This window comes from Schistocerca americana, chromosome 1 (assembly GCF_021461395.2).
Source record: "Schistocerca americana isolate TAMUIC-IGC-003095 chromosome 1, iqSchAmer2.1, whole genome shotgun sequence".
NCBI classification, from domain to species: domain Eukaryota; kingdom Metazoa; phylum Arthropoda; class Insecta; order Orthoptera; family Acrididae; genus Schistocerca; species Schistocerca americana.
This window is the reverse complement of record NC_060119.1, coordinates 509,189,701-509,205,369: the sequence shown is the minus strand read 5'-3', so window position 1 is coordinate 509,205,369 and position 15,669 is coordinate 509,189,701. Positions and strand designations below refer to the sequence as shown.

General features: G+C 41.2%; 1 protein-coding gene and 1 non-coding gene across 4 annotated transcripts in view; both read left to right on the top strand.

Annotated features, from left to right (window-relative positions):
- The window catches only part of LOC124604846 (intraflagellar transport protein 122 homolog), a 239,008-nt gene that overhangs the window by 105,699 nt on the left and 117,640 nt on the right, over positions 1 to 15,669 (top strand). For all 3 annotated transcript variants that reach the window (XR_006978594.1, XM_047136514.1, XM_047136515.1), the window contains exon 14: positions 14,369 to 14,530. Coding sequence is in view for 2 of the 3 variants with exons in the window: in XM_047136514.1 (XP_046992470.1) it covers positions 14,369 to 14,530 (162 nt within the window). In the remaining variant the exon portion in view is untranslated. The remainder of the gene's footprint in view (positions 1 to 14,368; positions 14,531 to 15,669) is intronic.
- Trnaa-agc lies at positions 1,354 to 1,426 on the top strand. The gene has a single exon. It is a non-coding gene; the product is annotated as a tRNA-Ala (tRNA).

Here is a 15,669-nt window from a genome sequence, read left to right as displayed (position 1 = left end):
ACAAGAGAATCTATGGTTGCAGTAACATCTTTTACTTCGGTTTGGATTTTAGAGATTTCCTCTGAAACTTTCTCCTGGGACAGCTTAAGCTTTAACTTTTTCATAGCGAGATCACTTTGCTGAATGCATAAAAGATGCACTTCGCATTTCAAACTCTCAGAATCCTGTTTGGTTGGGAATGACACAGCCATAGCAATAATATCTTTCATAGTTAGCCTGATATTTCTTTGCTCAGTTACTAGTGCCTCCTGCTGCATAACAAGACCGTAGTGTTTAGCAGAGAGACTTTCCTGTTCTACTGCTACAGTATGAACTATAGTGGAAATTTTGTCTTGTTCCATTGCCATTGATTCTTGTGCGGAAGCTATCCTAGACTTTATAATTACATGTTTCCCTAAGACATTTAAGTCTCTTTTTATTATCTACGATAATGATGGAAGCAGACAAAATGAATTAAAATTTGTGCTGCAGCCAGGACTAGAACCAGGGTCTTCTTGCTTGCTAAGCAGAAATGCTAGCCATTACACTACCACAGCACGATGGTCAACATTACTGCACAAACTACCTAAGCTGAGTGCCCTCCCCAACACAAAATTCAATTTATTTTTCCCTTATATATTGTCACTACTGCCAGGGCTCTCCGATATTGGCAAGCACCTCAGCATTGGACGTAATGGGTTGTCCTTGTGCCATTGGTGATCTTAGAATTAAATGTTTCTCTGAGACATTTAAGTCTGTTTTTATCTATGGTAATGATGGAAGCGGTGTTGACCATCATGCGGTGGTAGTGTAATGGTTAGCATTTCTGCCTAGCAAGCAAGAAGTCCTGGCCGCAGCACAAATTTTAATTCATTTTGTCTGCTTCCATAATTATCATAGATAATAAAAAGAGACTTAAATGTCTCCCAGAAACATTTAATTATAAGATCACCAATGGTACAAGGACGACCCATTACATCCCACTGAGCGAGGTGGCGCAGTGGTTAGCACACTGGACTTGCATTCGGGAGGATGACGGTTCAATCCTGTCTCCGGCCATCCTGATTTAGGCTTTCCGTGATTTCCCTAAATCGCTTTAGGCCAATGCTGGGATGGTTCCTTTGAAAGGGCACTTCCAATTTCCTTCCTCATCCTTCCCTCACCCGAGCTTGCACTCCGTCGCTAATGACCTCATTGTCGACGGGACGATAAACACTAATCTCCTCCTCCTCCTCATTACATCCAATGGTGGGGTGCTTGCCAATATCGGAGAGTCCTGGCAGTAGTGACAATACATAAGGGAAAAATGAATTGAAGTTTGTGTTGGGGAGGGCACTCAGCTTCGATAGTTCGTGCAGCAATGTTGACCATCGTGCTGTGGTAGTGTAATGGTTAGCATTTCTGCCTAGCAAGCAAGAAGACCCGGGTTCGAGTCCCGGCAGTAGCACAAATTTTAATTCATTTCGTCTGCTTCCATCACTATCCTAGATTGTTCAGTTGCTACCAATTGCACTTTAGCAGACATTGATTGTTGATTTGCAGTTAACATCTGCACTGCTTGGTATATGCTAAGTAAAAGATGTTTAATGTTAAACTCCTCAGTCCTAGCTGTGGTCATTACAGGTACTGAACTATCAATGGAAAGGACTTCCTCAACTGACTGAATATTGTCCATTGTATTCTGTACCCGTTCCATTCCTGACTGGGCATGTCTCCTAACCATAATCACTAAACAAAAAAATCTTCACACTACCCACATAGTTTCAAAATACACATATAAAATCAGTACAAATATGCACATGAATTTTTTTTAAATATACATGTTTAACTAATAGAAATAGGACAACTCTACAGAAAAGGACACTATTAGATTCCACACGGGTAAACTTGCTGTCACTTGCCTGCAGCCTGGACATTCAGGTGATCTGTTGAGATGAACCATACAGTATCAGTTGCTGGTCCCTCTGTTCCTGTTGTGGTCCCGAACAAGGACAGGGTTGCAATACTGAAACACATGTTATAGTACATTTCTTACCAATATCTAAAAACAAAGATGATGTGACTTACCAAACGAATGCGCTGGCAGGTCGATAGACACACAAACATACACACAAAATTCAAGCTTTCGCAACCAACGGTTGCTTCATCAGCCTAGGTCTTCGTGGCAAATGAATCTGCTCCAGTCCGGAATCCCTGAACCACTACACCAACAACCTGGAAACAGCTTTCGCATCCCGCAACTACCCTCCCGACCTGATACAGAAGCAAATAAACAGAGCCACTTCCTCATCCCCTCAAACCCAGAACCTCCCACAGAGGAACCCCAAAAGTGCCCCACTTGTGACAGGATACTTTCCGGGACTGGATCAGACTCTGAATGTGGCTCTCCAGCAGGGATACGACATCCTCAAACCCTGCCCTGAAATGAGATCCATCCTTCATGAAATCCTCCCCACTCCACCAAGAGTGTCTTTCCACCGTCCACCTAACCTTCGTAACCTCTTAGTTCATCCCTATGAAATCCCCAAACCACCTTCCCTACCCTCTGGCTCCTACCCTTGTAACCGCCCCTGGTGTAAAACCTGTCCCATGCACCCTCCCACCAACACCTATTCCAGTCCTGTAACCTGGAAGGTGTACACGATCAAAGGCAGAGCCACGTGTGAAAGCACCCACGTGATTTACCAACTGACCTGCCTACACTGTGAAGCTTTCTATGTGGGAATGACCAGCAACAAACTGTCCATTCGCATGAATGGACACAAGCAGACAGTGTTTGTTGGTAATGAGGATCACCCTGTGGCTAAACATGCCCTGATGCACGGCCAGCACATCTTGGCACAGTGTTACACCGTCCGGGCTATCTGGATACTTCCCACTAACACCAACCTGTCAGAACTCCGGAGATAGGAACTTACCCTTCAGTATATCCTCTCTTCTCGTTACCCGCCAGGCCTCAATCTCCAGTAATTTCTAATTTCAATTTGCCGCCGCTCATACCTCACCTGCCTTTCAACAACATCTTTGCCTCTGTACTTCTGCCTCGACTGACATCTCTGCCCAAACTCTTTGCCTTTACAAATGTCTGCTTGTGTCTGTGTATGTGCAGGTGGATATGGGTGTGTGTGCGAGTGTATACCTGTCCTTTTTTCCCCCTAAGGTAAGTCTTTCCGGTCCCGGGATTGGAATGACTCCTTACCCTCTCCCTTAAAACTCACATCCTTTCGTCTTTATATATATATATATATGACTTACCAAACGAAAGTGCCAAACGGTTGCTTCATCAGGAAAGAGGGAAGCAGAGGGAAAGACGAAAGGATGTGGGTTTTAAGGGAGAGGGTAAGGAGTCATTCCAATCCCGGGAGCGGAAAGACTTACCTTAGGGGGAAAAAAGGACAGGTATACACACACACACACACACACACACACACACACACATATCCATCAGCACATACACAGACACAAGCAGACATTTGTAAAGGCAAAGAGTTTGGGCAGAGATGTCAGTCGAGGCAGAAGTACAGAGGCAAAGATGTTGTTGAAAGGCAGGTGAGGTATGAGCGGCGGCAAATTGAAATTAGAAATTAGTGGAGATTGAGGCCTGGCGGGTAACGAGAAGAGAGGATATACTGAAGGGTAAGTTCCTATCTCCGGAGTTCTGACAGGTTGGTGTTAGTGGGAAGTATCCAGATAACCCGGACGGTGTAACACTGTGCCAAGATGTGCTGGCCGTGCATCAAGGCATGTTTAGCCACAGGGTGATCCTCTTTACCAACAAACACTGTCTGCTTGTGTCCATTCATGCGAATGGACAGTTTGTTGCTGGTCATTCCCACATAGAAAGCTTCACAGTGTAGGCAGGTCAGTTGGTAAATCACGTGGGTGCTTTCACACGTGGCTCTGCCTTTGATCGTGTACACCTTCCAGGTTACAGGACTGGAATAGGTGTTGGTGGGAGGGTGCATGGGACAGGTTTTACACCAGGGGCGGTTACAAGGGTAGGAGCCAGAGGGTAGGGAAGGTGGTTTGGGGATTTCATAGGGATGAACTAAGAGGTTACGAAGGTTAGGTGGACGGTGGAAAGACACTCTTGGTGGAGTGGGGAGGATTTCATGAAGGATGGATCTCATTTCAGGGCAGGGTTTGAGGATGTCGTATCCCTGCTGGAGAGCCACATTCAGAGTCTGATCCAGTCCCGGAAAGTATCCTGTCACAAGTGGGGCACTTTTGGGGTTCTTCTGTGGGAGGTTCTGGGTTTGAGGAGATGAGGAAGTGGCTCTGGTTATTTGCTTCTGTACCAGGTCGGGAGGGTAGTTGCGGGCTGCGAAAGCTGTTTTCCGGTTGTTGGTGTAATGGTTCAGGGATTCCGGACTGGAGCAGATTCATTTGCCACGAAGACCTAGGCTGTAGGGAAGGGACCATTTGATGTGGAGTGGGTGGCAGCTGTCATAATAGAGGTACTGTTGCTTGTTGGTGGGTTTGATGTGGACGGACGTGTGAAGCTGGCCATTGGACAGGTGGAGGTCAATTTCAAGGAAAGTGGCATGGGATTTGGAGTAGGACCAGGTGAATAGAGGTACTGTTGCTTGTTGGTGGGTTTGATGTGGACGGACGTGTGAAGCTGGCCATTGGACAGGTTGAGGTCAATTTCAAGGAAAGTGGCATGGGATTTGGAGTAGGACCAGGTGAATCTGGTGGAACCAAAGGAGTTGAGGTTGGAAAGGAAATCCTGGAGTTCTTCTTCACTGTGAGTCCAGATCGTGAAAATGTCATCAATAAATCTGTACCAAACTTTGGGTTGGCAGACCTGGGTAACCAAGAAGGCTTCCTCTAAGTGACCCATGAATAGGTTGGCGTACGAGAGGGTCATCCTCGTACCCATGGCTGTTCCCTTTAATTGGTGGTATGTCTGGCCTTCGAAAGTGAAGAAGTTGTGGGTCAGGATGAAGCTGGCTAAGGTAATGAGGAAAGGGGTTTTAGGTAGGGTGGCAGGTGATTGGCGTGAAAGGAAGTGCTCCATTGCAGCGAGGCCCTGGACGTGCGGAATATTTGTGTATAAGGAAGTGGCATCAATGGTTACAAGGATGGTTTCCGGGGGTAACAGATTGGGTAAGGATTCCCGGCGATCGAGAAGGTGGTTGGTGTCTTTGATGAAGGATGGGAGACTGCAAGTAATGGGTTGAAGGTGTTGATATACGTAGGCAGAGATACGTTCTGTGTGGGCTTGGTAACCAGCTACAATGGGACGGCCGGGATGATTGGGTTTGTGAATTTTAGGAAGAAGGTAGAAGGTAGGGGTGCGGGTGTTGGTGGGGTCAGGAGGTTGATGGAGTCAGGTGAAAGGTTTTGTAGGGGGCCTAAGGTTCTGAGGATTCCTTGAAGCTCCACCTGGACATCAGGAATGGGATTACCTTGGCAGACTTTGTAAGTAGTGTTGTCTGAAAGCTGGCGCAGTCCCTCAGCCACATACTCCCGACGATCAAGTACCACGGTCGTGGAACCCTTGTCCGCTGGAAGAATGACGATGGATCGGTCAGCCTTCAGATCACGGATGGCCTGGGCTTCAGCAGTGGTGATGTTGGGAGTAGGATTAAGGTTTTTTAAGAAGGATTGAGAGGCAAGGCTGGAAGTCAGAAATTCCTGGAAAGTTTGGAGAGGGTGATTTTGGGGAAGAGGAGGTGGGTCCCGCTGTGACGGAGTACAGGACTGTTCCAGGCAGGGTTCAATTTGGATAGTGTCTTGGGGAGTTGGATCATTAGGAGTAGGATTAGGATCATTTTTCTTCGTGGCAAAGTGATATTTCCAGCAGAGAGTATGGGTGTAGGACAGTAAATCTTGGACAAGGGCTGTTTGGTTGAATCTGGGAGTGGGGCTGAAGGTGAGGCCTTTGGATAGGACAGAGGTTTCGGATTGGGAGAGAGGTTTGGAGGAAAGGTTGACTACTGAATTAGGGTGTTGTGGTTCCAGATTGTGTTGATTGGAATTTTGAGGTTTTGGGTGGAGTGGAGCTGGAAGTGGGAGATTGAGTAGATGGGAGAGACCGGGTCTGTGTGCAATGAGAGGAGGTTGAGGTTTGCTGGAAAGGTTGTGAAGGGTGAGTGAGTTGCCTTTCCGGAGGTGGGAAACCAGGAGATTGGATAGTTTTTTGAGGTGGAGGGTGGCATGCTGTTCTAATTTGCAGTTGGCCTGTAGGAGGATGCTCTGAACAGCCGGTGTGGATGGCGGAGAGGAAAGACTGAGGACTTTTATTAAGGATAGGAGTTGACAGGTGTGTTCATTGGCTGAGTTGATGTGTAGGTGAAGGATTAGGTGGGTGAGGGCAATGGATTGTTCAGTTTGGAACTGGTATAGGGACTGATGGAAAGAAGGGTTACAGCCAGAGATGGGAACTTTAAGTGTGAGGCCTTTGGGGGTAATGCCAAATGTCGGACAAGCTTGAGAAAATAAAATATGGGAGAGTGTAATCTGGCTAGGGCTAGGCTCAGTAAAAAAAGAGTCGAAATTGCTATGAGCAATTTTTCATCTTCAATACTGTGAAGCAAATCTCTTCTCCCGTAAGCTCTTTGCTTGCCATATTTTGGGAAGTGATAATATGGACCAAAACAAAAAAAAAAAAAAAAATGTCCAGTAAACATGTGCTCTAAAATACATACCTTAAGAGCTATGAGCACTTGTTCATCTGCATTAATTTGGAACACAACTCTTCTAATGAACAAGTGCTCATAACTTCTAAGGTATGCATTTTTAGAGCACATGTTTTTTTTCTTGTTTTGGTCTATATTATTACTTGCCAAAATATGGAAAGCAAAAAGCTTGCAGTAGATGAGATTTGCTTCACAGTATCAAAGATGAAAAATTGCTTGTAGCTCTTAAGGTATGCGTTTTTGTCCCAATGTTTACTGATACCTTTTTGCTTCTAGTATTGTGTACTTTCAATGGTATGTGTTTATGCCATTAATTATGATACTCCTTGTCTATGCAAATTTATCTGACCCCCAGAAAAAACAATCTCCAATAGCCATTCTTTATCTCCAAGAATTGCAAAAAAGTCTAGGTGCTTTTTTTCTCTCAGCAAAGAGCGTTGTCATCTTAATTACGGTAGCACATCATCGCTGGTACTTGCAGCCGAAATGGTACAATAATTTATATTATGTGGGGACATTACAGTGTTTACACATGAGGGACCAGACAGTTTTGTTCCAACTTACTGCAGTGGACAGGTATTGTGTGTTGCCTGACTTGCATGTACCCTGCATGAGATAGCTGTCTTGCAGATCCTCTAATCTCCTTATGGTACCATCAGCTGTCTACACATAACAGTATTTTTTCAGCTAGCTGTTGTGTTTTTGCATCAATCCACAAACCAATTTACAGTTCATCAACTTTGCATATTTTGATTTTACACTTTTATTGTTTGAACACAAAACGTTTATCCACATTATGGAACAATAATTTTCAATGCATGTAGAAAATTACCACCTTTTATAAACTATAATTGTGATGTAATTGTTAACTTCATGTACATATAATCATCACAACCCCCAGCTGCATGACTTAATGACCATCTCTGAGGCGCAGATGATTTTAAAGTGTAATTATTATTCTATTCTACTGATCATGTTATGTTCAAACTTAGGATTCCTACACACCTGATTTTCATGTAATTCTTCAATTTGTCCTACTTCTTGAAGCACACTCACTTGTGAAGAGGTACCTTGCAGAACGAGCAGATGTAGCAGGTTTTCTTCCTCAACTTACGTGTGCTGCAAACTATGCAGGGTGTGGTCCCTAGTCCGACAGTTGCCTCCAATTTGTGTTTCCTCATATCCCCTAATGGTCTTTAAGGATGGTCCTGTTTAGGTGTTTCAGGATGTGGGAGTTTTATTGGGATCTTTGTCTTCTCCTCCATCATCCTCCAGATCATTTACTTCTGGCTGTTGAGTTGATACCCAGCATCTGACTGTCTCCAACAGGAATACCTTGTGCTTCATCTTCTTTTCAGGGTTCCATGCTCTGTACACTATGAAGCCATTGATTAGGACACAGTTGGTCAGCCAGAGGATTATCTTCTTGTTCCATTCAACAGTCTTTCTCAGGATTGAGTAGTACAACAAATACTGGTCTGCTCTGTCCACACCCTTCATGTATTTACTGTAATGAAGAATACAGCCAGGCTTCTTCACAACACATCTGTTACTGAATGTGCAGTGATAACCATTCGTACCACCCACTTGTCATTTCAAACTTGTAAAACCACATTTCCCTTCCGGCAGCACATTCTTTCCCCTTTCTTGAAATTGTTTACAGCAGTTGAAAACTAAGGTGTAAGTCCCCTATTGGCCCTTATTGTCCCACAAACCCAAGTCTTCCATGTAAGCAAGTTGTCTGCAACTGTCGCACTGTTGTAGTAGTTGCCTAATAGACATGATGCCAGATGTGTACATGTGGTACCAACAGAGCAAAAATGATTTTGTCCACTCAGTTCCCTTCCCCACCATATATTCCTAATGTTACATATGTAACCTGTTGTGGCCTCACATACCATTCACATAAGTTGGCCACATTTCACCAGCTTTCCAGGATTATAGGTCCTAAACTATAGGTGACCTCTCCCAAGATATCATGGACTCATCAAGTGATATCTCCTGGGTAGGTTTATATACGGTCTGAAAATTATCCACAAAATGCCAGAGAACTGATTGACCTTATAGTGCCTGTCTGCCATTGTGAATTGTCAGTAAAGTGCCAAGCATTTCGTGCCTGTTCCCATCGTTTGTGACTCATCAGCTGTGTAATGATGAGAGTTTCAGTCAAAGGGTCTGTGCTCCAGTACTCCCGTCTGTGCTTCAGTACTCCCGATAACTGTCCTTCCTAATTTGTGTCATCACAAGTATGATCACTAAAAATTGTTTCATTTCAGCAACTGAAATGTCAGTCCACTTTAATTTCTTGAGTGATACTTTGTACTTATGTAAATTCTGACTGTAATATAGGTTAGATTGTATTATTAAAATATAAAATATTCACCACAAAGAAGCTAGCTACAGCCTCTGATATACTACATGGCTCATTGGGAACAAATGTAAGGTCTGGCTGACCTTCAAAAAGCTCTAAATGTGTAACTGGATTGTCTTTAGTATAGACATTGCTTGCATCCATGTAAGCAAACGTCTGTCCCGTCATCACTACTAGCATCACTGTCCCTCATCAACACATGTTGCTGTTTCTGATGTTTAGTTGGTACATAGGATCCAAACACAACAGATTTCCATGCCCTGTCAGCCACTGCTGGTCACTATAATACAGAGATCGCCAGGGTCTGTCATCAGTGTGTTACATTTTCATGCATGAGTCTGTCAAGTTTTTGGAGGACATCCTTTAGAGGCAGGAGCACTAGGCGAGCTTTGAAGAAATACAGGGTAGCTGTTGCTGTAAGAATGATGTGAGCTTTGAAATCAGTTGCCTTTATTTGAGCTTATCTGTTGCAGGGAGCCTTAAGAGTGGTACAAGGTCCTTTGAATTGTGTGGTTTGTACTGTTTCAGGAACTGTAAACACAAAAGTATTGGATGAGGCAACCACCAAAATAGCACTAGTGTCAAGGACTAACATCACTGAGTGTTTGCCTATGTACACATCCAAGTACATTTACTAGGCTGCATTCTAAGAACTCTACACTGCTGTAAAGTTATCATTCACTAAGTTCACTTCCACAGGTTGGGACACATTTCCAGTGGAGCTGCTAAAACATACTTCTTACAAGTGTCCTTTTTGCAACATGTGTTGCATGTGGCATGCCAGTGTGGATGTATGCTGCATGTTTTGCAGGAAGCAGTATTTAGATCAGGTAAACGGTGCTGCCACCAGCGTGGCATGTAGCCTCTGGTATGAATAAAGATGATGATGTCTGGGACGCAGGGATGATGAGAGCCCTGGCAGAGGTGGTGTGACATCGAGCATGACTGCTGCCAGAGAGCTCGACTCTGCAACTGTGTCTTCTGTAATAAACAAACACTAGACTGCACGGGCAGTTACATCGGCTTGTCCTTGTAACTAATTCCCTTTACTTACTTTGTTGCACTTGATAGCTGGAATCTCTTCTCTTAATCATTGAAACTGGCTGAAAACAGTTGAATTCAAAAGGATAGCCTCAGTAATGTAGCCCACACAGTATATAGAATTGAATTTCAGTTACTTTTAATGCTGCTTTTGATATGTTAAAAGTTACTATTTATGACCAGTTCCAGACTCAGAAGGTGCTGTTAAATGCAGGTAAACAAATAGCCATATACTGCACTTATTCATAATGCTTTCTGTATGGTCCACATGCAGTAGGCCTAACCTTGCTCGAGATAATTAGTAACTTTAGTGAGGCATAAGAACAATTAACATTGTAGTCATAGAGTTAAACACTACGTAAATTGGCAGCACAGTCCCACTAGAATAACACAGCGTCTTTCAGGTGGAGCAGAGACACCAAAATTAAAGAAGTTTGCAGTGTAATCGTATGTTCTTATTAGCTGGCAATTGGTCATCACGGTCCTGGTTGGTCATTGTTGGGATCTAATACTGTCAACTGCATCACATGCAGATTCACAGTAAGAATAAGTAGAATTTAATGTCACTAAGTTATTAAGAGACAATCGACAGGACATGAAATTCAACTTGAGCACGGTACTTTTTATGAGCTTTTAAGTCTATAATGGACTGACTGCAGCAAACTTTCCCATACCAACCTACATAGCTGTTGCTTCTATGATTTCTGGCTGCAGATTGCAGACTCTGGGTATCAGTTGATCTTATAAAGACTGGGGTGAGAACAAACTGTTATTTCGTAAACTACATAACACTTTGAAAATCGGCTGGGTAGTATTTGGCTGTTTTGAATGAACTGCAAACTTTTACTACAATTTGGATTATAAAAAATGTTACTGGTTAGAAATTTAAAAATATATGGATGCAATTATGGGTCCATGGTGTGAATCATCATGTTTACAAGTGCCACACTGAAAATCATAGTAAATTACATTATTAATTAGTGACTTAGTTAATTAGTGCTATATGTTATATTGTACAAAAAATTAAGGTTTTTTATTATTTTGAGCTTTTCCTCATTACAGAGGCTTATCTCCAACATAATAATTTACTTGGAAATTACAATACAAACAATAAACGTTCTTAAACTATTATCTCAAAATATTTCTCCAAGTGTTTCGATCTTGTGTGTCCTCTTCCTCTGCGCCCATTCTCTTCATTATGTGCTGTACATTTTGGAGCCAGGTTGTCATAGGTCGTCCTCTTCTTCTTCTCCCCTCCGGTTCCCACTCCAGTATCAATTTTGGTATTCTGGTTTTCTACATTCGTCGTACATGCCCGTACCACTGTAATTTCTTCCTATCCATTACGTCATATATTCTTTCTTTTATTTCCATTCTCCTTATTACTTCGGTGTTCCTTATCTTTTCTTTCCTGAAGATTCTTGCCGATCTTCTTCAAAAGTCCATCTCTAGAGCTTGTAATTTTTTAATGTGCTTCATGTTAATTGTCCAGGCCTCCGTTCCATACAGAACCACACTCTCTAATATGGATTTGTATATTAGCTTTTTAGTTCTGCTCATTACATTCCTGCTCCATAAGACTGAGTTAAGCATCCCAATGACCCTCCGTCCGCTACTAATTCTTTTATTGATTTCTGACTCTGATTTTCCCTCGATTTCTAAAATGGATCCTAGATAACAGAAAGTGTTTATCTTTTTGATTTTCTTTCCTTCAATGTATAGCTCATCTGAATCATTAGTCAAGTATTCTGTTTTTTGGTAATTAATCTTCAAACCCCAAGTTTTGTATGCTAATGCTGGTTGGTTGCACATATAGTTAGCATCCTCCCCATCTTGTGCTACGACTACTTGATCATCAGCAAATAATAAATGATGTAGGTAAACTCCATCTCTTATTTCTAATCCCATACTATTACATTTATGAGACCATGTTCTAAGGCTAATATCTATATAGATTTTAAATAATGATGGTGACATGGGACAGCCTTGTAAAAGGCCTTTGCTTGTTCTAAATTTCTGTGAAAGTTTATTACCAACTTTCACTTGGCAAATGTTATCTTTATACATCTGTTGTATTATTTTAATCATAGTAAATTACATTATTAATTAGTGACTTAGTTAATTAGTGCTGTATGTTATATTGTACAAAAAATTAAGGTAACAGAAGTAAGTAGTCGAACATCAGAGCCAAAAGGTGCTTAGGGCAAAATCTGCAATTAAAATTGGTACAGTAGTGTCTTAGAACTTAGTATTTCATAAGGTCATATATATTTTCAGGTACTTTTAAATATGTCACTGGAAAGTCAGAATGCTTAGCTTTCGAATAGTATAGGTCATTATATTGGATTCTGCCAATTAGCTTATAGGGTTTATTGACTTATTCAATGGTAGTATTACCTTCAGTTAACTATAACTTTTGATTAACATAATCTATAGCCAAACTGATGGTATCAGTGGAATCAGTACAGGGGGAAGAATAAACAGAATAATAAATATAAACTGTACTTTGCTGGATAACTGATTTGCAGGTTTTCGTGTACTTATCACACTTTACAGAAACAACTGTACTGGAGATATAATAAACTTGGAAAACTTGGGGCGTATAACATAACATAACAGCTGGGAGCACCCACTTGTTACATCTCAACCTATTCACAATACAACCATCAGAGAAAGATCCAGTTTCCTCAATGTGTGATTCCTTCAGTCTGTATCTTCGTGAGCTACACTGCAATGTCTGAGATTAGAAAGTAAATGCACAAACATTCACAATTGCAATTTCTACTTAATCCATGTATATCGTTGGCCCAGTCCACATAAGATTCATTCAGATCCTTTTTTCACTGTCAGAATTCTAACCTGTCTGCAATAACATATGTCTTGATGTGAAATTGTTCTTGTGATAAAGAAAATATTCTAGGCTGATCAAGTTCTGCCTGATTTGTTAGTGGCTCTAGTTTTTGTATTAGATGATACAATTCAGGGTTTCCTGTCAAGTACATAGCCTTTTGCCTTGACATGTCAGAAATATGGCAGACCGTGGAGTGTAACTGCAATCATTGGCGGTAAGTTTCTCACCCTTCACTTTGTTCATTAAAAGATTGTAAAATGGCATTGAAGATGCACCTGTCGCTTTCACTAACACTTTTACTGCCCATGACATTGCTGCCATTAGTTCTTGATAACTCCTCACAATCTGCATTAGTAGTGGACATGGTTGCTCTGTGGTTGAAGATCCGTAGTCTCACCTAATCAAAAAATGTTCAAAGTATAAATTGAAAGTGTCAGAATTCCCAAGTTGTCTACCGTCAGAAGTATCAACGACTCACTCCAGTTTACTTGGCAAACTGAGATATGTTATAGAACTCTTCCCAGGGCAGTGCAAGCAATCTAAGGAAGAAGTGCAGCCAAAATCTATTTCTTACAGTGTCAGGAGACCAGCCAGTTACTAACAGTGTCTGAAAAATGAACATCTGTAAACCAAGACCATAGTCAGAACCAAAGTAATAGACCGACCAGCATGCACTTTCACTGCATCAACACTGTGATTGAATTACCCTGGGCTGGCTTATATGGGGGATTCTGGTAAGCGCGGCCTTGTGAGAGGGCGCTCCTGGTAGCAAGCACCATATGGGTAGTGGCGCCACAGCAGTTGACAGTAATGTTTGCCAGCTATTCTGATTCCATAGTGATGTCAAGTGGCATCAATATTTCATTTTATGATGAAGTAGTGATACACAATATGTAGATCATGAATAAGAGCACCAGATGATATTAAAAAATTAAGCTCCATCCGAACTGGCCTTGGAAGGCCGAACGGTTCCAACTGGCCACCATATCATCCTCAGCCCACAGGCGTCACTGGATGCGGTTATGGAGGGGAAAACGGTCAGCACACACTCTCCCTGCCGTATGTCAGTTTACGAGACCTCAGATAATATTAAACCAGATGAAAAAATACACAAACACTATTAAAAATAATTCTGCAGTCAACAGTAACATGCAGCTTGCACAAAAGATCTCAAAATATTCTTAAGTTGTTTACTATCTGTTGTATGTTTGTTAATAAAATTTATGAGAGAGTAAAATGAGTCTGACCCACCAAAATTACTTTATTCATGATTTTGATTACTTCTTGTCCAGAAGCAATATGTGTACACTGTCCTTTATCAAATATATTGTTATTTTTTAAAGAAATAGTATTAAGAATGTGCATTAATGATTTTAATATAAATTATCGTTACCAAGCTGTATGCAAACTTATGTGGCAGAATTTATTGCTGTTCACATTTTGAAAATAATATTTTATACCATAATGTTGCTTTATATTCAGGAAAGATTACGTAAAGGAGAAAAGGATAAGGAAATGTTCATTGCAGATATATTAGCTTTTCGTGGAAAATTCAAAGAAGCTGCCCGGATGTACCAGCGTTTGGGTCAAGAGCAGAGAGCTCTTAATATGTACATTGATTTGCGTATGTTTGACTTGGCACAGGTAAGTGGTGAATATATTTTACTACACAAAATTTTTCTTCTTATTTTCAATATTACAGAATTGACTAGTTTTTCCACTGTGTCTGGAGATGGGAAATGTGCTTCAGAAAGTAATTTTTTGAAATTCAGTTTGAGGTTTAAGTTGGTATGTAAAATCTTTAGTAACTACTGACGACCTATTGAAATCTAGTACATCAAAGACACAATAAACAATCTTCAGAACTTCATGAAGAATCATGATCAATCATTTTCAGCAGTCCAACTAATCATAATTGTAAAACAGTCTGTTTGATGCAAGTTTAATGCTTCTATAAAGGAGCCCTCACACACTCAATACTTATTATACAATACTGAGTACTGTGCAGTAGTACTGATCACCAGAGATTGGTGTAGATGGTTTTTTGCAGTATTTCAGACAAAACTGCATAACTTTAAAAATAGTGATGCTCACTCAGTATATTGTGTTCTATATTGGATCATTTAAGGGTGGAAGTGTGTAATACACAGCAGTTTCTGCTAAGATGGAGAGAAATTCAGTTCACTCCAAGCAAAATACCACAAAGAACTGAAAAAAATAAATGCCGAAAGATCAGGAGTTGGGCTGGAAAATGTACATGAAAGCTCTGTGCGGTACTTTGGTTAAGAAATATGGGATGCCTCATTGTCCACAGTAGTTGAGAAAACAAGATCATGGTGCCATGATAGTAAGCAGAAATATGTATTTTACTTGTAACAGTTCTCAGAACGGACAAATAAACCAGATCAGCTGCCATTGTGTATACTTGTTTTTATTTTGTGCACAGTAGTCACAGCACAGGCATTAGATCATGTAAGCTTTCAATCAGTAAATAATTGTTTTGTTTAGTTTAGTTTAGAACAGTTTGTTACAGTAAATATATACATAGAAAACATCACATGTACACGATAAATTACACAGTTCACTTGTTTAATTTGTGATTAATTATCATTGTGATTAATATATCTATGCTGCTGTGAATTAGCCCCTGGTCCATTAAAATGTTTACTGGAAGCTGTATCGACTCATTTCACCTGTTCTGCGTATGTTGTGCTAGACAAGTAACTTGAACTCAATACGCATGTATTCCATATAATCAAGTACCAACATGTTCGCTATGAAGG